This window comes from Alligator mississippiensis, chromosome 4 (genome assembly GCF_030867095.1).
Source record: "Alligator mississippiensis isolate rAllMis1 chromosome 4, rAllMis1, whole genome shotgun sequence".
NCBI classification, from domain to species: domain Eukaryota; kingdom Metazoa; phylum Chordata; order Crocodylia; family Alligatoridae; genus Alligator; species Alligator mississippiensis.
This window is the reverse complement of record NC_081827.1, coordinates 145,372,491-145,397,291: the sequence shown is the minus strand read 5'-3', so window position 1 is coordinate 145,397,291 and position 24,801 is coordinate 145,372,491. Positions and strand designations below refer to the sequence as shown.

Genomic DNA, 24,801 nt, shown 5'->3' with positions numbered 1-24,801 from the left:
TGCCTATTTAGCAAAAAAAGTACAAAACATTAATAATACAAACAGGAACATCAAGGTCAACCATTATAAAAAAAAATCTTAATTTGTCTTCATCTAAAGTAAGTGGTTTTCCACACCAGGTAGAGCAAGTCTTCTTCCAAAGATTAAACAAAGTGGTCAAGTCTGATACTTAAGTGTCCAGATTACAGCTGGAGACCATGGAACAGAAAGCAAAGTTGGGAGTTCTCCCTTTGGTCTCTTCCCATCACATCATTAGCAATGGGCCATGTCACAACTCCAGAAGCACTAAAGAAATCATAAAAACAAAATGAAATTGTTTGATAAGAAAAAGGAAAGTTTCCAGAGACCATCACCTTCACCACAGAGCCTAGCTACCTTAACTTTTCTATTGTTTTCCATTGCCAGAATAGCGTTTCAAATATGAAAACTCTAGAAATTCTTGTGTGTGTTTGAATGAGTGTATTTTGCATTGTTTTTACAGATTGGCTCCGCTTTGTCACGGAGATGTATCAGTTCTATTCTAGTCTAGATAAGTCAATAATTTAACTGGAGAAACAGCTAAAATTAGATCTGACCTTTGCATTAGTCTTGGGAAGATGGTCACTAGTTTCCTAAACATTTTTTCTTCTTTTTGCCTGATATGTTTCCAGTTCAAGTCCATGTGGCCAATCTTCATTTTGGGTGTGAGAAGGTCTCCAGTTTTAGCCAAGTTAACTCACACATTTGAGGGATATAAAAGTACACAGACTGTATTGTAGAAAAGTTTTTAGTAACTTGGTTTGCACTAGTGTAAGGAACAGAGTAGACAGCTGAATCTGACAAAAAAGCATTCCTTAAAGAAGTGAAATGCCTTCCAGTCTATTTGTGGTGATCTATTTTGATTAGCTGGGGCAGAAGTCTTTCAAAACTGTCTGTTCTGCAGAGGAAATTGGTCCAGGTTGTCGGTAGAGGTGCACCAATACATCAGTCCCATATCGTTGCCCCCCGCCCCCACCCTGCACTCTAAAGACAAGCTGTGGCACCGTCCCATGCCCCACCTTGCCACAGCTGTCCAGCGCCTGCCCCAGCCCCAGCCTTACTCCCTCTCTCACCATGGGAGCTTCAATCTGTTCCCCCCACAACAGACTTACCGGCTGGACACTGCTCTTCATGCTGCCAGGTCACATATCAGCAGTCAAACTGGTATTGGCTCATTAAAAATAGGCCATCGGTATTGGCTCAAAAAAATCTCTATCCATGCATCCCTAGTTGTCAACACGTTAGCAGTGCGTTTAGTACTGATCTACAGTTAATGACAGCTATAAACCTGACCATCTACCATAGGTCAACCCAACTGTGGGCAATGTGACATTCAGGCACATCATCCGTTAAAGGCCATCTCCCTTCCACAAAATGCTCTGTAGCAAGCACAAGAATTGCCTGCATGGAAAGCAGCATCAGAAGCAATTATGTGCCTGCTTATAGCTGCCTCTCAAGCTATGTAGGAACTGGAATTAGGAGACCTAAAGCCACATGCTACAGTCTGGGAAGCATTGCTACATGGAGAATTTCAGAGATAAAAACATCATTACATAAAAAGGAACAAGGACATTTGAAACATCTTTACATTGTTGATCCAAGTTCAATTGTGTTGTTCCTTGGTCAGATAAACTGTAACAAGGCAGTTTGGCCTGGAGCTCCTCCTCTCCCCCCGTGATTGGCCCGTGTCCCGCCCGCGCTGCTGCCGGGGAGGAGCCGGGTCTGTTGCTTGGCGGGAGGCAGGAACTGCGGGTCAAGGGGCGTCTGCCCAGCGCCTGCCCGTGGGGCGGGGCTGGCTCGGGGCGCTGTCCTCGCCCGCCCGGGGCGGCCCGTGACCCAGCGGCGGCCCCGGGGAAAACGCCCGCCCGCCGCGGGGACGGGCCAGAGGCGTCTCGGGGCCGCGGCTGCTCGGAGCTGCCCCTCGCCCGGGCAGCGGGGCCGGGCCGGGGGGGAGAGCAGCCAGCCTGGCTCCGCCTCAGCAATGCGGGGCCGGGTGGGCGGGGGGGACACTCACCTGTCAGCAGCCGGGGGAACATCCCGTGGGCTGCGGGACGCTGCTGGCCTCGCCTCCTGCATCCGCACAAGCAATTGCAGAGATGTGGGGCGACAGAGCTGCCTTAGGGGGAGATGTAAGGGGTCGAACCAAACCACAAGGCCAAGCTGGACTGTTAACGCACCATAGCCATGGAGCAGTAGAGCTGTAAGGGAGCTGCACACATCATCTAGTCCGACCCCTGGCCAGAGGCAGGGTCGTCCCTACCCGAACCACCATCCCTATCCCAACCACCATCACCTAAACTCTACATCAGACTGGGAGCAGCCCTGACACAACACACACCTAACCTGCCACATGTAAAGCAGGGGAACCGCAGCACCCAACGTCCTGCTTGTATGAAACGTATCAAATGCTCATGAGGTCCTGTGTAGAGGCCAGGCAACACTACAGAGGAAGACTAAAACCCCCACAGTCCATACCAGTCTTATCAAGGGGTAACATTCCTTCTTGATCCCAAATATGCTCAGTCTGACCCTGAGCAAAGGGGCAAGACCCTCTAGCCAGGAAACCTCCAGCTTTGGTCCCAGCAGGAGCACTGGCACAGTCCAGCCCAAGTCCCCAGCTTTAGCTGTAGCCAACACTCAGTGCCTCTTAAAAACACCCTGTAGGCTTAAATACACCCCAACACACAACATAAAAGGGCAGGGATGTGGGGGAAGACATCCCCCAACCAGTGGCAGTGGAGTCAGCAATTCTCAACCTGGCTGCCCCAAAAACTTTTGAAGGGTGCCTGGCCCATGCTAGGAGGGAAGAGCCCTCCTGCCCACATCTGCCTGGAGTTCTGTGCAAAGGCATCTAAGGTGTGAATCCTGAACAGCTTCAGGTGGAAGGCAAATGCTGGCATGCTCAGCTGAGCCAAGACGGTCGTCCTACTTGGTATTGTCATGAAAAAGCAGGCCTTGGGCAGTCTTGGGCTCATAAACGTCATGCAGGGATTCTGTGAGTCTCTGTTGCTAGCTGAGGCACTGAATCCCTCTGTGAACCTCACCCTAAAGTGGACTGAGCTTTTCATACAGCTTCTGTTTCAAGTGGGCCAACAGCAGCCATAGTACAAGTAATATACAGCTGGTAGTCTACAAAAACATAGGGTCATGTCTGACTAGGGCTTGGTGAACACAACAAGGAACTGTGAAGAGGTTCACCAATCCGCCTGGCAACTTCACCCTCCTGCTGCCAGTAATAGCATTTTGTTTTTCTATGAGTATTCAGACATACTGGCTTATTTATACAAATATTCATGAATCTTTACAAAAGATCTATTAAACATTTTGCATTGCTGCTCGTTTACTAGTCTGCAACTATTTCACAGACTGAAGCAAGCAACAGAAACAAGATTATGTTGTTTAAGTAACTGATTCTCAAAAATACAGCTCATGGGTAATTCATCAGCTGAAATTTGCAGTTACTAGTACTTAAAATAAACACTTCTACAGATGTTGAAATCAAAGTAAAGCACCTAACACATGGCTATTTAAGCAGGAAACAAAACTTTGTCCGAAGCACTGCAAAATGGCACCTGTTTAAAGTGCACCACTGCTTCATACATGCATGCAGTGTAGAGTGGGATGGGGACCCGTAGGTCCACTAGCAACTCATTCTACCCGCCTGCACATAAATGCGAGAAGGGAAGGGAGAAGAGCAGAGTGCAGACAGTTTCAGCTAGAGCTAGGTAACCTCCCCCCACTCCCTGCTGCCATCACGGGAGGCAGGTAAGCCCCTCCATTCCTCTGGCTACGACTACCCCCCCCCCCCAAGTCCTCCTCAGTACCAGGAGCCGTAACATGTAGAGGCTGGGTGTAGCCCCCAAACACTTGCTGCCAGAGAAAAAGCTGGAGCTGGGATTTTGGCTCTTCAGTCCCCAATGCCTGGCTACCTCTCTAATTCTAGAGGAGGGGGGTGCCACTATGGCATCCCAGTTCTGGCAGGGGAAGGAGGCTCCAGAAGATCTGCTGCCTGCAGCTACCTGTTGCACACCACAGCTGAAGAGCAATTTTGAAGCAGCGCAGCAGACTGCAGAGCTTGTACCCACCTCCTGTGCTGAAATAATAAAACTTTTTTTTTTTATTTCAACTTCTGTCCTCACCCTGGCATAAGCATTACTGCTTCATAACAAGGTTGTTTCTGTGTTACCAAGAAAGGAGTCCTCCCAGGGATTATGCTACTGAGTCTCAGACTTGTCTTTAGCAGCAAAAACAGTCATTAAGTGGGGAACATTTTAGTAGCTTCGAGTTCCTGGCAGGAGAAACAAATCTAACATCTAGAAAACAGAAAATAAACAAAGCACAAAACAGCCACCTTGGGCCTTTAACATAAAAAGTACAAAACATTAACATAAACATAGGAACATCAAGGTTTACACTTTTTAAAACAAAACAAATCTTACTTTTTATCTAAAATAGATGCTTTTCAACATGTGAAGCAAGTCTTTTTCCAGGTATTAAAGTGTTCAAGTCTGACATGTAACAGTCCAGAATACAGCTGAAGCCCATGGAACAGAAAGCAAAGTTGGGAGTTCTCCATTTGGTTTCTTCCCACTGTTCTGTACTGGCATCATCATTAATGCTTCTGATGTAGTGATGTGGACCATTGCTAAGATTGTTCCTGTGTTACCAAGAAAGGTGTCCTCCCAGGGAGGATACTGCTGGGCCTCAGACTTGTCTTTAGCAGCAAAAACAGGCATGAAGTGGGGAACTTTTTAGTAGTTTTGAGTTTCTTGCAGGAGAAACAAATCTAACATAGAAAACAGATAAATCAAAGCACAAAACATCCACTTTGGCCATTCACCATAAAAAGTACAGAACATTAACATAAAAATAGGAACATCGAGGTTTACACTTTAAAAAATATATATATAACAAATCTTAAAAATTCTCTTAATCTAAAATCGGTGGTTTTCCACAACATGTGAAACAAGTCTTTTTCCAAATATTAAAAAGTGTTCAAGTCGGACATTTAACAGTCCAGAATACAGCTGAAGCCCATGGAACAGAAAGCAAAGTTGGGAGTTCTCTGTTTGGTTTCTTCCCACCTTTCTGCACCAGCATCATTACTAATGCTTCTGAAGTAGTGGCCCATTGCTAAAGACAAGAAATCACAAATTGAATAAAATGAAATTGTTTGATAAGAAAAAGGAAACAGTTCCCACAGATCCTCACCATCACCACAGAGCCTTGCTACCTTAACTTTTCTATTGTTTCAGTGTCCAGAATAACGTTTCAGATATGAAAACTCTAGAAATTCTTGTGTGTGAGAACGAGCATATTTTGCATATTTTTACAGATTAGCTCCGTTTGGTTATCGTGGAAATGTATCAGTCCTGTTGTACTCTAACTATTAAAAGTTAACCTCTCCAAGCAGTGTGGCAGGGGTTTCTGAAGGTGATTTGGTACGCAGCCAAAGCAAGGAATTAAGATTGCCAATTTACAGTTTGCTTTCCTCTAAACCTAAGCAATGTTAAAGGTGACAGGGCTGTGCCAGTTGGAAATCCCTTGGCCACTCCAGTGCCACCGAAACAGCAAGTCTAGATGGCCATGCAGCTACGTAACAATTTGCATAGGTTGGGGAGGTTTCCTTTGGCACCTGTAAAGCAATAAATGGTGGATGTCAGGGAGGCCACTAAATAGAGGATAGATCACTCTAGGGGTATATCTGGTTAGTTCTCCCCCTGTATAGCATCCACTCCTGTCACTGCTAGGGACGGGATATTGGGCCAAATGGACCATTGGTATGACCCAGGATTGAGCTACTAATGTTCTTATCTAGATCAGCAGCACACTTCACAAAAGCAAATGGCAGGCACCTGAACACCCCCAACACCCCCCCTCCCTCCCCCGGACAGGAAAACAACTGAAGAGTCATTTGTTGTTCCAATTACAATAAATTGGAGGAGCCTCCCCAGGGAAAATGGCAAACCAAACTCAAGTTACACCTGTGCCTCACTTGAACAAGCTGTGCTCTGCTGACTGGGAAAGCTCAAGTGGATTTCTTGACACAGATCCAATGTCTCAAAGACATGCAGTCTCCAGGAACCGCAGCACACATATTTAGGTAAGCGCAGGTCATATTTTGCCCCCCCTTTTCCAGGGAAATTCTAAAAAGAAAAAGCAAAAAATGGAGGTGGGGGGGAATGGGAGGGGAGGGAAATGGTTTCTATTCTAGACTCAGTACTTCAGTTAAGGAATAGGATTGCTAACAATATCTGTACACCTCCCGTTGAAGTCAAGCAACATCATTTTATGTTTGGCAAAAGCCCTCAGATCACTGGAAAAACTTAAAATACATTTGCATATAGGCATTTCCACAAGTGTGCTTTGGGAGTAGCTTTTTTATTTTCTTGGCTTTGATCAGAGAGATGTGCTTCTCCCCACCTCTCCAGGCAGCCACAACTAGAGTAACTCACGTGTCATTAATGAAAGGCAATCCATCTACACACTGCCATCCCTCTCTTTCCTTAGTCCTATCCAGTAGCTTTCTTTTATTTTATTAGAGTAGACAGTCTGCTGTAATTGAGGCTAGAAGAAAATGGTTATTCACAACTTTGAAATGCTCTTAAGACAGAATATGAAGAAATTGGCAGAGGTGCAGGCACAGTCCAGGAACATGCTACCTGATGGCCACAAGGAGCACTGCAGTCATTGTGTGTCAGTCTCTTCTTTGTTCTCCCAGTTACTTGCAGCCAGGAGTATTTAGTACAGCATTTGACCTTATGGCATTTGGTCTATTAAGTTTCCTCAATATCCCTTTCCTCCAGCCTTCTGCCCTGTACTCCACCCCTCTTCAGACTCCCAGTATCCCTTTTTGTCAGGGCTGGGCTCCCCTGTTCCTCCAAGGAGAGATCTGAAGGTCTTTTCCAACCCCAGCCTCACTGAGGAATCTCTCCCCTCAGGGCTTTTCTAGTCCTCAGCCAGAGCTCAGAATTCTTCCCCACTTGGTCCAGGGGATACACAGCATTCCTTTTCTATGGGACTGTGCTGGCCTTCGGGCACACTTCCTCAGCTGCCAGTTTTTGTATTCTTCTGCCTGTGTACCATCACCTGTCCAGTAAGACTTGCTCCCAGCTCTTTTCCTGGCTCTGGCTCAACCAGTGACCCTGGCCTTCTAGCACTGCCTGAAGTAGTACTGGGCTCTGGTGCTTTCCCAAATTGATCTTTCCTGGAGTACCTTGTTTTTACATGAACTATGCCTGGACTCTGGGTCAACTGGCTGGCTGAAACTCTTGCGGGGCACAGGCTACCCTGTTATAGTGAAGAATCTGTATTTCCCTGCTTTTGTGAAGCATCCGCAGCGTGATGGACACTTGCACTAATATAGAAAATCTGAATCGCCTATTCCTGCTGAAATGCCTTTGCCTAATCTATTTGTGGGGAGGTTAACTACAAATACTAGGTAGAAATAAGTAATCCATGAAGAAGTAATCCAGTAGGGCAGGGCCCCCTTATTGCCCTAGGAGCAGCTTCCTCGACAGCAGGCCCACTGCGCACGCGCACAGTTTAAAAGGGCCCGCCGACTGGGAAAAAGCCCAGTTAGGCTCGGAAGCGGCGAGAGACGCGCGGGTGAAAGCTCGCTGCACCCCCGCTCCCCCGAAGCCCCCCAGAAACCCTCCAGCAGCCGCAGAGCCCCCCGCCGACCCCCAGCACAGCCGGGGTAAGCAGGGCCCGTGGAGAGAGGGAGCGAACCCCTTAGTGTGTGTGTTGGAGGAGGTGGCTGAGTGGAGTCGGGCCGGGTCAAGCCCTGCCCAGGCCCCTACTTTGCCCAGCCCCCCAGGGAGCCACGCGAACAGGCTGTGCAAACAGGCGTGCTTCTCTGCCGGCGCGTGAGTTAGCGCAGAGTTAGCATGGAGTTAGCGCGGAAGGGCCCAGGACCCTGCCAGAGTGCCCCCCAGGGTACACAGTCCCAGCCGTAGCCAGCCTCCAGAGGCATGACACGGATGGGCACGCGCCGCACCCCGAGGGTCCCCTCGGGCTCCGCAGCCCCCCCCTCTGGCACCTCAGAGACGGCCACCCAGACGGAGCCCCTGGTTCCGGGCTCCACGCAGACGGAGCCCCTGGCTCTCAGCTGCGGGGGCTGCCTGTCCCTTTTTCAGGCTCTGGGGCCTGGGAGCATGGTGACCTCCCCTTGCGGGGTCTGCTCCCTTTTGGGGTCTCTGGCATGCTAGCTGGAGGAGCTCCAGGCCACAGTCCAGAGATTGCGTGCCATCAGGGACTGCGAGCAGGAGATAGACTCCTACTGCCAGGCCCTTCTCCCCCGGGAGGCAGAGGGTAGATCACAGTCTCCCTCCACGCCAAAGGAGGACTTTGGGACCTCCTGCTGTGTCCAGCCAGGGGCATGGACCCAGGTGGTCAAGGACCCTAAGGCCCGCCGCACCAAGGCCCCTCCCCCACCAGAACTGAGCAACAGGTACACACCTCTTGCTGCCCCAGCAGAGCCTGCTGAGTTGCCGGCCCCCACAGGCAACATGGGCCCAACTGCAGCTCCCGCCCCTGCTCTCCCCAAGACAAAACGTTAGGTGTTTGTTGTGGGAGACTCCCTCCTGAGGGGGACGGAAGGGCCAATCTGTCACCCTGACCCCTTAGCCCGGCAAGTCTGCTGCTTCCCAGGGGCCCGCATCCGGGACATTACGGAGAGGATCCCAAAGCTCCTTAAACCCACAGACCACTATCCCATGCTCCTTATTCATGTGGGCACCAATGACACTGCTTGGAGCACTCCCAGCCAGGTCATGAGGCGCTACAGGGATTTGGGAGCGGGGCTTAAGGGTCTGGGGGCACAGGTGGTGTTCTCGTCGATCCTCCCAGTCTCAGGCTATGGGCTGAGGAGGGAGAGGAGGATCTATGTGGTCAACCAAAGACTGCCGCGCTGGTGTCGTCAGGAAGGCTTCGGCTTTCATGACCACAGCCCGCTCTTTGGCGAGAGGCAGCGAGCTGCTGGGAAGAGATGGCCTCCACCTCTCTCCCCTAGGAAGGAGGCTCTTCTCAGCCAGACTGGCTGACCTACTCTACCAGGCTTTAAACTAAGCCCGTTGGGGGACAGGGGGACTACCGCCACTGCTGGCCCGCTGAGCAATCCTTGCAAAGCCAGCAGATCACAGCGCTTCAGGGAGCCCACCCCGGCCCCAGCCCTGGTAAAATCTGTGGGCAAGGAAGGAGCCCCCCAGGGGGCACTTCCCTGCCTGTACACTAATGCCAGGAGCTTGGGGAATAAGCAGGAGGAGCTCATCCTCCTGCTCAGTGCAAACAATTACGATGTCATAGGGATAACGGAGACCTGGTGGGACTCCATCCATGACTGGACCACGGGTATAGATGGCTATACCCTGTACAGGAGGGATCGTGTAGACAAAAGGGGCAGGGGTGTAGCTCTCTATGTAAAGGAAAGCTACACATCCCTGCAAGCCGATATTGGCGACCAGGGTGGACGGCTGGAGACCCTCTGGGTTAAAATCCGTGGGGAACACGGCACAGGGGACACAATGGTGGGAATCTATTACAGACCTCCCACCCAAAGTCCTGAGCTTGACCAGGAGTTTGCCCGGGAACTGGCTGAGGCAGCTTGCTCCAGGACCATGGCTGTCATGGGTGACTTCAATTACCCGGACATCTCGTGGGAGGATCGCTCAGCAAAATCTGAGTGGTCGCAGAGCTTCCTCTTGTGCATGGATGACCTCTACCTGACTCAAGAAGTCTATGGGCCAACGAGAGGCAAAGCGCTGCTCGACCTGATACTGGCTACTGGGGATGACCTAGTGATCGATGGGAAGCTGGGTGACAGCAACCACGAGCTGATCACCTTCACCATCAGCCGAAAAGCTGGCAAGTCGGTCAGCAACACGCAAGTCCTTGACTTCAGGAAAGCCGACTTTGACAAGCTCAGGAGGCTTGTCAGTGAAGCCCTAAGGGACCATGACCACAGGGAGAGGGGAGTTCAAGAAGAGTGGTTGCTCCTCAAGGGAGCGATCCTTAATGCACAAACTAAGTCTATTCCATCTCGGAGAAAAGGCAGCAAGAGGGCACAGCAGCCTCCCTGGCTCTCCAGGGACCTAGCAGACCTCCTGAGGCTAAAAAGAAAGGCCTACAAAGGATGGAGGATGGGATTCACCTCCAAGGAGGATTATTCTGCACTGGTCCGGTCCTGTAGGGAGCAGACAAGGAAAGCCAAGGCTGCAACTGAACTCCAGCTAGCTTTGAGCATCAAGGACAATAAAAAGTCCTTTTTCAGATATGTGGGGAGCCGGAGGAAAAGCAGGGGCAACGCTGGACCCCTGCTGAACCAGATAGGGCAACTGACAACAGACGCCCAGGAAAAAGCCAACCTATTAAATAGGTACTTTGCGTCAGTCTTTCATCAGCCCCATGGGACGCCCATGCCCGCTACAGGGCCGGGAAGTCGGGGTGAGGGTGATCCCCTGCCCTCCATTGATGCTGACTTTCTGAAGGAACATCTTGAGAAGCTGGATACCTTCAAGTCAGCCGGCCCTGACAATCTTCACCCCAGGGTATTCAAGGAGCTGGCGAGCATCATAGCCCAGCCTCTAGCGCGGATCTTTGAAAACTCTTGGCGCTCTGGTGTAGTGCCCGAAGACTGGAAGAAGGCCAACGTGGTGCCTATCTTCAAGAAAGGGAGGAAAGTGGATCCGGCTAACTATAGGCCCATTAGCCTGACTTCTATCCCGGGGAAGATCTTAGAAAAGTTTATTAAAGAGGCCATCCTTAATGGACTGGCCGACGTCAACATCTGAAGGGATAGCCAGCACGGGTTTGTTGCGGGTAGGTCTTGCTTGACCAATCTCATTTCCTTCTACGACCAGGTGACCTATCACCTGGACAAGGGAGATGAGATTGATGTCATATATCTTGACTTCAAAAAAGCCTTCGATCTGGTGTCCCATGATCGCCTCTTGGAGAAACTGGCCAATTGTCGCCTTGGGTCCTCCACGATCCACTGGCTGGAAAACTGGCTCTGGGGTCGGACCCAGAGGGTAGTAATTGATGGAAGTCACTCATCGTGGTGTCCTGTGACCAGTGGGGTCCCCCAGGGCTCTGTCCTTGGACCCATACTGTTCAACATCTTCATTAATGATGTGGACACTGGAGTCAGAAGCGGACTGGCCAAGTTTGCCGATGACACCAAACTTTGGGGCAAAGCATCCACACCAGAAGACAGGCGGGTGATCCAGGCTGACCTGGACAGGCTCAGCAAGTGGGCGGATGAGAATCTGATGATGTTCAACGCTGATAAATGCAAGGTTCTCCACCTTGGGAAGAAAAACCCGCAGCATCCTTATAGGCTTGGCAGTGCTATGTTGGCTAGCACTATTGAAGAAAGAGACTTGGGGGTCATCATTGACCACAAGATGAACATGAGCCTGCAATGCGATGCTGCGGCTAGTAAAGCGACCAAAATGCTGGCTTGCATCCATAGATGCTTCTCAAGCCAATCCCGGCACGTCATTCTCCCGCTGTACTCGGCCTTAGTGAGGCCGCAGCTGGAGTACTGTGTCCAGTTTTGGGCTCCTCAATTCAAAAAGGATGTGGAGAAGCTTGAGAGAGTCCAGAGAAGAGCCACACGCATGATCAGAGGTCAGGGAAGCAGACCCTACGATGACAGGCTGAGAGCCCTGGGGCTCTTTAGCCTGAAAAAGTGCAGGCTCAGGGGTGATCTGATGGCCACCTACAAGTTTATCAGGGGCGACCACCAGTATCTGGGGGAACGTTTGTTCACCAGAGCGCCCCAAGGGATGACGAGGTTGAATGGTCACAAAGTACTTCAAGATCGTTTCAGGCTGGACATAAGGAAAAATTTCTTTACTGTCCGAGCCCCCAAGGTCTGGAACAGCCTGCCACCGGAGGTGGTTCAAGCGCCTTCATTGAACACCTTCAAGATGAAACTGGATGCTTATCTTGCTGGGATCCTATGACCCCAGCTGACTTCCTGCCCTTTGGGCAGGGGGCTGGACTCGATGATCTTCCGAGGTCCCTTCCAGCCCTAACGTCTATGAAATCTATGAAATCTGAAATCTAAGATCCCTGCAAGAAAAGAAAGCCATGTCTCATGCTCACCAGTGCTGATTTTTCTTTTATCACAGCAAGTGTAGCATTTTGTGAGAGGCAGACCTTCACAGTTTTTCCAGTCTCAGATTTCTCTGGAAAAATAATAACACTGATTTCTGTACCACATCCAGTCTTCTGGGCAGGGACTGCACTCCCCTGCCAAAGCAGTGGCGTCACTGTTCACAGTCTCTGTGACAGGTCCTAAGAAGCAGAAGGTAATCAGCAGTGAATTTTATTCACATATCTCAAACATCTAAATAGCTGTAAGTCAGTCAATAATCTAACTGGAGAAACAGCTGAAATTACATCTGGCCTTTGCATTTCTCTTTTGAAGATAGTCATTATTTTCCTAAAAGTTTTTATATTTTTCTATTTGCCCAATATGTTTCCAGGTCAGGTCCATGTAGCCAATCTTTATTTTGGGGTGTGAGAAGGTCCCCAGTTTTAGCAGAGTTAACTCATGTGTTTAAGGGATATAAAAGTACACAGGCTGTATGTATTGTAGAGAAGCTTTTAGTAACTTATTTTGCACTGGTGTAAGAAACAGGGTAGATAGGTGAATCTGACCAAAAAGCATTCCTTAAATAGGTAACGTGCCTTCCAGTCTATTTGTAATGATCTATTTTGATTAGCTTGGGCAGAAGTCTTTCAAAACTGCCCATTCTGCAGAGGAAATAAATTTGGTACAGGTTGCAACACATAAGAAGTGCATTTAGTACTGATCTAGAGTGCATAACAGCTATAAATGTGGTCACCCACCATGGGTCAGGAACCCAACCATGGGCAATGTGAGGTTTAGGCACATCTCCCTTCCACATAATACTCTGTAGCAAGCAGAAGAATTGCCTGCCTGCCTGGAAAGTAGCATTAGGCAATTATGCATGTGCTTTTAGTGGGCTCTCAAGCTATGCAGGAACTGGAATTAGGAGACCTAACACCACCTCTCCACCAGCCACAATCTAAAAAGCTACATGGATAAATTCAGAGATAAAAATATCATTCCATAAAATGGAACAAGAACATCTGGAATAACTTTGCATTTATCCAAGTTCTCCTGTGTTGTTTCTTGGACACATTTATGAATCAAAAATGAAGTAGCAAGTGTTATGAGGCAGTGGTTCTCCACCTAATTGCCAGTGGCCACACGTGCGACTCTTAATGTGTTACATGGGCTGCACCTACACAACTTACTGCCTGTGCATCCATTTAAAAATGTTCTAAGAGCATGTCACACAGCCTGATGGTGCCACAGGTGGAGAACCACTGGCCTAGAGGTTAGGACTCTGGAGACCTAAAGTGTGGCATTCAGTTCTTTTCTGGACACCTAGACAATCAGACATAGTCCTCTTAATCCCCCAAATGCCAGCTATGTACAAGTTGGCACTCTGCTCCTGCATACATAGCCCTACACACGTGACCAGCTAGATACATGCCCAAAAACAGAATGCCAACCTGGATATAAGTGGCATTTGGGGAACTTAAGATGACCAAACCTGGCTGTCGAGGCCAGAAAAGAATAGAATACATTAGTATGCAGATACCAGCACGGGTACATTTGGAGCACTCATTTACTCTGGAGTAAATGATTCTCCCCAGCAATGGGTGAGCAGGGATCCTGCTTTTGTCTAATAACCCCACCCCCGCATCTTTTGAGATATAAAATAAATCAAAATACACACACGCACACAGAGTATTTAATTTTAATCATGGTGGACTGGGGGGGGGTGTTATATCCAAAAATTTGGTGGTTTGTTTTTTTTTTTGTTTTTTTTTAATTGGAGAAAACCAGGAGTTATGAAGCTATGATGTCAAAGTCTTAAAGATCTAAATCAGCGGCCCTCAACCTTGTTAGATTCAACACACCCCTAGTTAAGACGCACTCCCAGAAAATACCAGCTTTTAACTTTCACTTGTTTCTCGACTATGAAAAAAACAAGAGCAATTTTTCTGCAGCAAAGAATTCAGAAAGACCGCAGTGACAGCACAAATAAATAATCACAATGTTTCTGGGGTCAGCGCCTCAGAGCTGTAAGGGATGTGTTGTATTTTGCTTTGACACCAGGGATTCCTCTTTGAAATCTCTGGATTTATCTTTTGAATCATGTGCAGGCGTTTGTGGTGATATTGTGCAGCACCCATGAAAGCATGTCATGGCAGCCCAGAGTGCGGCATCACCTGGTTGAGAACTACCAATCTCATCTCATTGATTTAAAAACCTCAGGGACCTGTTAAGTGTTAACCTAAATGAACATATAGCTTAGGGGCAAGGCAGAGTGTATCCTGGCTGTCGTCGTTTGGATTTGGCAGCGTGAGGAACGCACCGTGGTGACTCTTATGAAACGCAGGGTGCAGCTTTCTTGATATTCAAGCAAGCCTGGAAGAAGTAAAACAGCTGTGCCCAAGGCTGCCTCCTCCACTACAGGGTGGCTGGGAATAAATACTGGTTTTAAAAAACAGGAAAGCTGATTTTCTGGAAGTTACATGGTGGCAAATACACATTTGCTGCCTTGTCATTTCATAGTGGCACCAAGTATGACTACCGGTGCACACCTACAAAGGTTGCAGCTGTCCCCATGAAGGGGCTGGAGCCCAGGCCCTGGAGTGCTGCAGCCACTGGCGTCTGAGGGGCTCGGGAAGAGGTTCCCACTTCCAAGCACGTTATTTACCTCTTAGCGCCAGCCCGTGCCAGCAGGAGCTGGGCCAGAGCTCTCCACAGCCAGAGGCTGGAGCACGGACCTGAAACGGACCAGAGCGGGGGTTAGCGGGATGTGGCTGGCAGGGATCACGCAGCGCCAAGGACGGCAGTGCTGGGGCAGCAGGGGAAGCCGCGAGGGCACCGCAAAGGAGCCCCTTCCCCCGTCCTCCCCACCCCAGCCCCGGCCGGGGGAAGGCACCACTCACCCCTTCGGGACGCTCCTCGCCCGCGGGGCCCCGGCAACAGCTCACAGCTCTGCAGCGCCTGCGCGTCCCCCACGGCCCAGCTGCGCGACAGCCGGCTTGTTTCGCAGAAGATTCGGACCTCGCCCTCCTCGTCCAGCCCCGCCATTGGCCCGTATCCCGGCTCCGCTGCTTCCGGGGGAGGAGCCGGGGCTGTGGCTTGGCTGGAGGCAGGAATGGTGGTTCAAGGGGCGCCAGCCCGCGGCCTGTCTGTGGGCCTGGCGGGCTCGGGGCGCTGTCCTGGCCCCGGACCCGGCTTCTCGCCCGCCCGGGCGGCCCGTGACCCAGCGGCGGCCCCGGGAGAAGCGCCCGCCCGCCGGCCCCGGGGACGAGCTGGAGGCGCCTCGGAGCCGCGGCTGCTCGGAGCTGCCCCTCGCCCGGGCAGCGGGGCCGGGCCGGGGAGGAGAGCCACCAGCCTGGCTCCGCCCCAGAAATGTCCCGGCGGGGGCTTTAGCAGGAAGTTGAGTTTGCCCCGCTACACTTGTCCTGCGGGGCAGCGAGTCTAGATTAAAAGTGGCTGCGGGGAGAGATGCAGGGGGAAAGGAAAAGGAAAACGAGATGCAGAGATTGGGAAGAAAAAAAAAAGAGATGCCGAGCTGCGAAGGAGAAAAGAGTGACCCCCAAAAGGGGCTGAGCAGGTACAAGGACCTGCAGGGCTGGTGTGAGGCACTGAGAAGGGAAAAGATGGAGCGGTCCTCAGGAGCCACGCAGGGAGAAGCTGGTCCTTGGTCCTCTGGCAGTGCATGCTGAGTGCCAAGGGGAGACTTCATCCAGACCTGCGAGCAAAAAGTGAGAGAGAGAGATTTCGGACAAAGGAAAAGTGAATCGAGAACCAGGCTCCTGCCAAGGATCGAGACCCACCCTGGGGTGGGAAGATCCCATCAGGGAGGACCTGGCCATAAGTGCAGGAGTCAGCTCCCAGGACAGAACAAGGGGATTGCTGACAAAGAGGATTAGCCCCAGCCTGTGAAGAATAACAGCTTGGGAAAGTATCCCTGACAAAAAACAGACTGAGCTGGAAAAGCATAAACCGGCTAAGTGCAGCCAGTAACTTTAAGTTCGTTAGAACATGTATTGCAAGCAAAAAAGAGGTCCCCAAGAGAAGGGGGAACTTGTTGGTAAATTGACACCTTGTTTTGAGTTATTATTCTGGGTTGCAATAATTATAATTTTAGTAGGAAGACTAAAAATGGACAATTGGATCAAACTGAGGCCCTGGTTCAGAGTTTAAACAAAGATGCAGTTAGTCATCATGCAGGACTCAGTTGCCCAGTGCCATTAAGATCCCAGGGGGGAAACAGACATGGTGTGAAGAAAGGTAGAGCCATGCACTTTATGCTACAGACCTTAAGGACACATCTGTAAGGCAGCCTCCCACATTATCCTTTATCTAAGTAGTACATCAAGACGTGGCAGGAGAGAGGGAAGTGGGCTGCACAAACAGGAGAGTGCCCTACTACCCCTGTTACACAGACACTCACCTTGTAACCAGCTTGGGGGGGAAAGTGGTGGGAGAACGTCCTCTGGGCTGTGGGAGGCTTCTGGCCTTGCCTCATGCATCCACACAAGGAGCTGGAGAGATGTGGGGAGACAGATCTGCCTTAGGGGGAGAAGTAACGTGTTGAACAGAACCATAAGGCAAAGGTGGACTGTCAATGCACCACAGCCATAGACAAGTAGGGCTGCAAAGGGCCTGCACAGGTCATCTAGTCTGACCCCTGGCCTGAGGAAGAATCATCCCTATCCAAACAGCCCCCTACAAACCATCCCAGAGGCAGACTAAGCTTCATTGGGGCCCTGGGCAAACAGAAAATTGGAGGCCCTCCAGACCCCATTATAAATATGAAAGTATAAAGCATTAATAAATAGACCTGTTAAATGTTTGCACGGTGCGTTAATAAATAAAGCACAACACACAAAGTCGAAATGAACTACTCAGTTTTGGCGCACAAAAAATTGAATAAAACAACTGCCTTAGAAAAATTACTCAGATGCATGGGATTGCCATAAATGTATAACAATGTGAAATGAAGGATGTTTTAATTTAGTGGTCATGTAGACTCCTGTATGACTTTTTTTTTCCTGAGAAGGATGATGTGTGTTCAAAAGCTTGCAAATAAATTTTTTTGCTTATTCTTAGTTGGCCTAATAAAAGATAGTGTTTCTACCCAAAGACTCCACCCAGGGCTGTCCTTAGGGGGGGCAAATTGGGGTGACCACCCTAGGTCCTGCACTTTGGGGGGCCCCACAGAGCTGGGTGGAGCAGCAGTGGTGCGGAGCTGGGCAGTGATGGCTCCACATCCAGCGGCTCGCTACCCCCACCCGCCGCCAATGCTGCTACTACTGCCAGTGGTGGCAGCAGGTTTTTCAGGTCTGGGATCAGAATGGGGTTGGGGCCCCGCATGGGCTAATTTGCCCCGCACCCTGCTCGGGTCACCTCTGACTCCAGCTATACATCAGCACTCTCCTCCATCCACCTCTACCTGTTTCTCACTCATTGTCTGCCACAATTTGCATTTTCACTGATTAGCATGTTGCATATTGGCTTCTGAGATAAGTCATCCTCAAAAAAGAATCAAACTGGCCAGGAGGCATGCTCCATAGCCCTTGTAAGCTCAGTAACTAGAAAATACAGTGAGACTGGTAAAACCACCACTACAAGCCATCTTTTCCAGGGGTGGGCAAATAACGGCCCGCAAGGCCGTTCTCTCTCGCCCTGGGGGCCCCTAAAAATTTTGGAAAATATTTCTCTGCCCTTGGTTTCTGTAAAAAATGACAGGAACCAAGGGCAGTAGGACCCAGTGGGCTCCAACAACAGCAGGCAGCCCGGCCCCATCCCCCAGCCGGAAACCCCTTCCCGGGTTTCTAGGTCAGGAGCAAGTGGCTGCCCCGGCCCAGGAAGCTCAGGTAAGGGGGCAAGGGAAGGCGGGAACCCCGGGCAAGGAGCGCGGGTGGAAGCGGCCCCTCCCCACCCCACCCATGCCCGATCCGGACAGCCCCATGCGGGCTGCGAGCACCTGCAGCACAGAGCACCATGCATGGGACGGGGAGGGGCTGCTTTCGCCCTCAACCCACACTCAGCACCACCTTGTAACCCGGCCCCACTGCCAGGCTGGTAGTGAGGCCGGGTTACAAGCTGGTGCTGAGCGCGGGGAAAAGTGGCCCCTCGCCCACCCCATGGCCAGCGCCCCGCACTGCAGCCGCTCGCAGCCTGCCTGGGGCTGCCTGTGCCTTCTGCAGACAGCCTCATGCAGGTTGCGAGCACCTGCAGCGCGGGACACCGGCCATGGGGCAGGTGAGGGGCCACTTTTCCCTATGCTTAGCACCAGCTTCTTCCCTGCTGGCGAGCAGGGGGTTGGGGCTGTGCACCGTCCCCCACCTGTACCAGAGCTGTAGGGTACTGGGAGTGAGCAGGCAGGGTGCCAGTGGGAGCACAGGGCCCACACTGGTGTCCTGGGGCCAGTGCTGGTGGGGCCCAAAGCAGGGTGGCAGGAGCATGGGGTCCCAGCTGGCAGGGGTTCTATGGAGCAGGGCCAACTCCCCGTTCCCTGCTGGTGCAGTCCAGCCCAGCTCCATGGACCCCTGCCAGCCCGCACCCTGCTTTGGGCCCCACCGGTACTGGCCTTGGGACATTGGTCTCCTGACACTGGGACACCTGTTAAGGGGTGGGGCACTTGCCAACCTCCAGGTTTGGTCCCAGCAAGAGCACTGACACAGTCCAAGTCCCCAGCCTTAGCTGTAACCAACACCAAGTGCCTCTGAAAACACCCTAACACACATAGCAGAACAGGGCATGTGTAGGGAGGAATGGTGGGGGGAGGCCTCCCCAACCAGTGGCAGGGAAGTCAGTACTTCTCAACCTGGGTGTTGCAAAATCCTTTTAAAGGTGCCTGGCCCCTGTGCTAGAAAGGAAGAGCCCTCCTCCCAACATCTGGCTGGAGTTCTGTACAAAGGCATCTAAGGTGTGAATCCTGAATAGGCTCAGGTGCCTGTATGCTCAGCTGCACCAAAATGGGCACCATACTGGGTGTTCCCATGAAAAAGCATGCCTTGGGCAGTCCCAGCTGCCTAGGAGTAATGCAGGGATTCTATGGATCATTGTCCTTAGTTGAACTTCACACTTAAGTAGATCGAGCTCTTCATTACACTTCAGTTGGGAGTGGGCAGCATAGTACAGGTAACATACAGCTGGTAGTCTACAAAAACATAGGGTCATGTCTGACTAGGGCTTGGTGAACACAACAAGGAACTGTGAAGAGGTCCACCAATCCGCCTGGCAAGTTCCTGCTACCTGTACTACCATTTTGTTTTTCTATGAGTACTCAAACATGCTGGCTTATTTATACAAATATTCATGAATCTTTACAAAAGATCTGTTAAATATTTTGCATTGCTGCTCGTTTACTAGTTTGAAACTATTTCACATACTGAAGCAACCAACAGAAACAAGATTATGTTGTTTAAGTAATTGATTCTCAGAAATACACCTCATAGGTAATTCATCAGCTGAAATGTGCAGTTACCAGTACTTAAAATAAAAACTTCTACAGAGGTTGAAATTAAAGTAAAGGACTCAACACATGGCTATTTAAGCAGGAAACAAAACGTTATTTGAAGCATTGCAAAATGGCACCCGTTTAAATTAGACACTTTAGTGAAGCGCACCACTGCTCCATACATTGCATGTGGTGTAGAGGGTGATGGGGACACATAGGTCTGCTAGCAACTCACTGCACCCGCCTGCACATAAATGCGAGGAGGGAAGGGAGAAGAGCAGAGTGCAGACAGTTTCAGCTAGAGCTAGGTAACCTCCCCCCACTCCCTGCTGCCATCACTGGAGGCAGGTAAGCCCCTCCATTCCTCTGGCTACTACTACCCTCCCCCCAAGTCCTCCTCAGTGCCAGGAGCGGTAGCACTCAGAGGCTGAGTGTAGCCCCCAAATTGCTGCCAGAGAAAGTGCTGGAGCTGGGATTTTGGCTCTTCAGTCCCCATTCCCTGGCTACCTCTCTAATTCTAGAGGAGGGGGGTGCCACTATGGCATCCCAGTTCTGGCAGGGGAAGGGGGCTCCAGAAGATCTGCTGCCTGCAGCTACCTGTTGCACACCATGGCTGGGGAGGAATTTTGAAGCAGTACAGCAGACTGCAGAGGTTGTACCCACCTCCTGTGCTGAAATAATACCGTTTTGAAATGTTTTTAAAAAAATAACTTCTGTCCTCATCCTTACTGGTGGTAAGCATTAATCGCTTCAAAACAAGATTGTTCCCGTGTTACCAAGAAAGGTGTCCTCCCAGGGAGGATACTGCTGGGCCTCAGACTTGTCTTTAGCAACAAAAACAGGCATGAAGTGGGGAACTTTTTAGTAGTTTTGAGTTTCTTGCAGGAGAAACAAATCTAACATATAGAAAACAGATAATAAACAAAGCACAAAACATCCACTTTGGCCATTCACCATAAAAAGTACAGAACATTAACATAAAAATAGGAACATCAAGATTTACACTTAAAAAAAAAAATACATACATACATACACACACACAACAAATCTTAAAAATTCTCTTAATCTAAAATCGGTGGTTTTCCACAACATGTGAAGCAAGTCTTTTTCCAAATATTAAAAAGTGTTCAAGTTGGACATTTAAACAGTCCAGAATACAGCTGAAGCCCATGGAACAGAAAGCAAAGTTGGGAGTTCTCTGTTTGGTTTCTTCCCACCTTTCTGCACCGGCATCGTTATTAATGCTTCTGAAGTAGTGGCCCATTGCTAAAGACAAGAAATCATGAATTGAACAAGGTGAAATTGTTTGATAAGAAAAAGGAAACAGTTCCCACAGATCCTCACCATCACCACAGAGCCTTGCTACCTTAGCTTTTCTATTGTTTCAGTGTCCAGAATAACGTTTCAGATATGAAAACTCTAGAAATTCTTGAGTGTGTTTGAATGAGTGTATTTTGCATTGTGTTTACAAATTAGTTCTACTGTGTGTCACAGTAATGTATCAGTTCTATTCTACTCTAGGCATTAGAGTTAGCTTCTCCAAAGAGTGAGGCAAGGGTCTCTGAAGGTGATCTGTTACACACCCAACACTAGAATTAAAGAGTGCCTACTTTTGGCTCACTTTGCTCCAAGCAATATTAACAATGACATGGCTCTGCCAGCTGGAAATTCTTTGGCCACTCCGGAGTGCCCCTGAAACAGTAAGTCTAGATAGTCATGCAACTACACAATGATTTGCAAAGGTGGGAGATGCTGCCATTGACAACTCTAAATCAATAAATGGTGGATGTTAGGAAGGTCATTGAAAGGGGATAGATAGATCACACTCAGAAAATCCGCTTCAGTGCTTGCCCTGTATAGCACCCACTTCTCTCACAGCTGGGGACAGAGTACTGGGCTAGATGGACCACTGCTATGACCCAGGATGGTACACCTTACAAAAAGCTGCAACACCCATGCACAAAAGCAATGGCAGACACCTGAACACTCCCCATCAGGAGAAAATCTGATAGTCATTTTTTTCCCCAAAGACAGTAAATTGGAGGAGCCTGCCCAGGGGTAAATAGAAAACTACACTCAAATTGTACCTGTGCCTTACTTGAACAAGCTGTGCTCTGTTGACAGAGAGCTCAAGTGGACTTCTTGACGCAGATCCAGTGTCGCAAAGACATGCAGTCTATGGGAGCCAAAGCTACCATATTTAGGTATGCACAGGCCATGTTTTGCCCATCTTCGTCTAGTAAGATTCTGAAAAGAAACCCAAGAAAAAACAGCTTCTATTCTGGACTTGGTGTTTCAGTTAAGCAACAGAAATGCTAAGCATGTCTGCACACCTCCCAAAGTCAAAGCCAAGCAACAAGATTTTATGTTTAGCAAAAGTCCTCAGCTTGCTGGAAAAAAAAAAAATTTTTTTAAATATATTTGCATGTAGATACTTCCTCAAATCTGCTTTGGGGCTAGCTTGGGTTTTTTTTCTTGGCTTTGATCAGAGATGTGCTTCTCCCCACCCCTCCAGGCAGTCACGACTAGAGTAACTCACATGTCATTAGTGAACAGTGATCCATCTACCCACCGCCATCCCTCTGTTTCTTTCCTTAGTCCTATCCAGTAATTTTCTTTTCCTTTTTTAGAGTAGATAGTGTCCTGTAATTAAGGATGGAAAAGAACAGTTATTCACACCATTTAAATGCTCTCGAGACAGAATATGAAGAGATTAGTAGAGGTGCAGGCACAGTCCAGGAACATGCTACCTGATGGCCAGGAGCATTGCAGTCATTCTGTCTCTCTTTTTTCTCCGTTAGTCGCAGCCAGGAGCATTTAGTACAGAGTATTTATGGCATTTGGTCTATTAAGTCTTTTCAATACAGCACTCCTGCAGCGTTCTGCCCTGCACTCCACGCCCCGTCAGACTCCCAGTATCCTTTTGTGGCAGGGCTGGGCTCCCTGTTCCTCCAAGGAGAGATCTGAAGATCTTTTCCAACCCCAGCCTTGCTGAGGAGTCCCTCTCCTGAAGTCTTTTCTACTTCTCAGCCAGGGCTTGGACTTCTTCCCCAATTGGTCCAGGGATTACACAGCCACCCCTTTCCATGGAAGTGTGCCACTTTGTGTGTGCACTTCCCTAGCTCCCAATGTCCATATTCTTCTGCCTGTGCACCTTCACTTCTCCAGTAAGGCTTGCCCCCAGCTCTTTTCCTGGCTCTGGTTCAATCAGTGACCTTTCTTGCACCGCCTGAAGTAGTACAGGGCTCTGGTGCTTTCCCCAACTTGCTTCTTCCTGGAGAACCATTTTTATCATGAACTATGCCTTGACTGTCAGTCAAGTAGTTGGCTGAAAATCCCAAAACTCTTGAAGGAGACAGGCTACCCTGTTATAGTGGAGAATCTGTATTTCCCTGCTTTTTTTTTTTTTTTTGAAGCAGCGTTAGCACGACCGTCAGGTAAAGTAATACGGGAAGTCTGCATAGTCTGCTCCTGCTGAAATATCTTTGCCTAATCTATTAGTGGGGAGATTATTAGCTACAAATACTAGGTAGAAATAAATAATCCATGAAGATCCCTGCACAAGAAGGACCTGGTATCTGTTATTCTCACCAGTGCTGATTTTTCTTTTATCACAGGAAGTGTGGCATTGTGTGACCAGCAGAACTTCCAGCTGCTGTTCCAGTTTTGCATTTCTTTGGAGAAATAGTAACAATGATTTCTGTACCACATCCAGTCTTCTGGGCAGGGTCTGCACTTCCCTGCCATAACAGTTGCAGCTGCTGTTTCAGTCTCAGTGACTGCTCCTAACAAGCAGAAGGTAATCAGCAGGAAATTTTATTCACATATATGTCAGCTTTCAAACAGCTCTGAGATAAGTAAATAATATAACTAGAGAATCAGTTAAAGTTAAATCTGGTGTTTACATTTCTCCTTTGAAGAGGGTCATTTTGTTTCCTAAAAGTTTTTTATTATTCTGTTTGCCCAAAACATTTCCAAATCAGGTCAATGTGGTCCCTCCACCAGGCTCAGCACCCAGTTGCCTGGTGAGGGGAGCAGCGTGCAGTGCCAGGGTTGTGCTCCTCTTCCCTCCACCGGGCTCAGTGCCCAGCGACTTGCAGCCCTGTGGAACTGAGCCCAGTGTGGGGGGAAGTGGAGCACAGCGCCGGGGCTGCAGTCTGCTCCCCTCCACCGTGCTCAGCTCCCAGTGTTGGTCCCAGGCGGCAGCCTCCTGCCCACACCCCCAGGAGGGCTCTGCCAGACTCCTCTGGGGGTGCAGGCCCCTGATCTGCCTGTGATCACACAAAGCTGCTCCTCTTCCAGTTTTGTGCTTCCCCATTATAGCCTATGGGCAAAAAATTGAATCATCAAAACTTGTTTCAACAAAACAAAAGGAAAGTGTTTTTGAGACAAAACTGAACTTGAAATGAAACTGTTCTGTTGAAACAAAAGTCTAAGTGAAACGGTGCTGTTTCGCACAGCTCTAGTAATCACCATGTTTCTGAGGTCAGTGCCTTCGAGCTGTAACAAGGGATTTGTTGTACTTTGCTTTGACACCAGGGATTCCTCTTTAAAAAGCTCTGCATTTACTTTTCAAATCCTGTGCAGGGATCTGCACACCTACAAGTGGTGATATGTGCAGCACCCCTAAAAGCATCTAATGGAACCTCAGTGTCCCCTTCCCCCAGGGCACTTACCTTTCAGAGCCAGCCCCAGTGCCAGAACAGCTGCCAGCAGGAGCAGGGCCAGAGCTCTCCACAGCCAGAGGCTGGAGCACGGTCCTGAACCGGAGCAGAGCGGGGGGTTAGCGGGATGTGGCAGGAGCCCGGCAGCGCCGGGGAGGGCGGTGCTGGGGCAGCAGGGGAAGCCTCCGTGGCATGTGCAGGGCGCCCCCTCCCTCCAGTCCCGGTAGGTCCCGCTCACCGCCCCGGGCCGCTGCTCCCCCGCAGGGCCCCGGCAGCAGCGGCAGGCTGGGCTGCGGCTCAGGGGCGGTGCTACCCCGTGGGGAAGCCGACGGCAGCTGCACACAGCTCTGCAACATCCCTCCAATCCCTATGACCAGAACCAACTGACAGCTCGCCCAGCTAGATTTAAACCATTTTAAACTACGCGCCAGGGAGGCTCCCATTGGTGGAGGACGAGATGAAGAGCCGCAGGAGAGGTGGTGCTCCGCGGGGCGGAGTAAGGAGTCTTGGTGCTTCGCCTTCACCCTCGCCTGCCCCGCCCCGCCCGCTCAGCTCTGCTGTATGCCTCGGCGCTGCCGGGCAAC

The 24,801-nt window shown here is 49.9% G+C and overlaps 3 protein-coding genes across 4 annotated transcripts in view; 1 reads left to right on the top strand and 2 right to left on the bottom strand.

Annotated features, from left to right (window-relative positions):
* Positions 1-4,107: 4,107 nt before the first annotated feature.
* LOC132250061 (uncharacterized) lies at positions 4,108-17,555 on the bottom strand. Its single transcript, XM_059726212.1, has 5 exons — positions 17,541-17,555; positions 16,539-16,549; positions 15,022-15,505; positions 6,014-6,164; positions 4,108-5,653 (listed from the first exon to the last, which is right to left on the bottom strand). The coding sequence occupies exons 1-5, from the start codon at positions 17,553-17,555 to the stop codon at positions 5,595-5,597; spliced, it is 720 nt and encodes a 239-aa protein (XP_059582195.1). The 3' UTR covers positions 4,108-5,594.
* Positions 17,556-19,429: 1,874 nt separating this feature from the next.
* LOC132250237 (C-type lectin domain family 2 member L-like) lies at positions 19,430-24,740 on the bottom strand. 2 transcript variants are annotated; one of them, XM_059726747.1, is made up of 6 exons: positions 24,456-24,740; positions 24,230-24,313; positions 23,145-23,338; positions 22,093-22,196; positions 21,641-21,800; positions 19,430-20,819 (listed from the first exon to the last, which is right to left on the bottom strand). In XM_059726747.1, the coding sequence occupies exons 1-5, from the start codon at positions 24,658-24,660 to the stop codon at positions 21,683-21,685; spliced, it is 705 nt and encodes a 234-aa protein (XP_059582730.1). In that variant the 5' UTR covers positions 24,661-24,740; the 3' UTR covers positions 19,430-20,819; positions 21,641-21,682. The 2 variants fall into 2 exon arrangements, with proteins under 2 accessions (XP_059582730.1, XP_059582731.1); XM_059726748.1 differs by having other exon boundaries at positions 21,652-21,800.
* Positions 23,263-24,801, top strand: part of LOC109283731 (killer cell lectin-like receptor subfamily B member 1B allele A) — a 52,156-nt gene continuing 50,617 nt past the window's right edge. Inside the window, exon 1 of the transcript XR_009461886.1 lies at positions 23,263-23,352. The gene's annotated coding sequence lies outside the window, so the exon portion shown is untranslated. The remainder of the gene's footprint in view (positions 23,353-24,801) is intronic.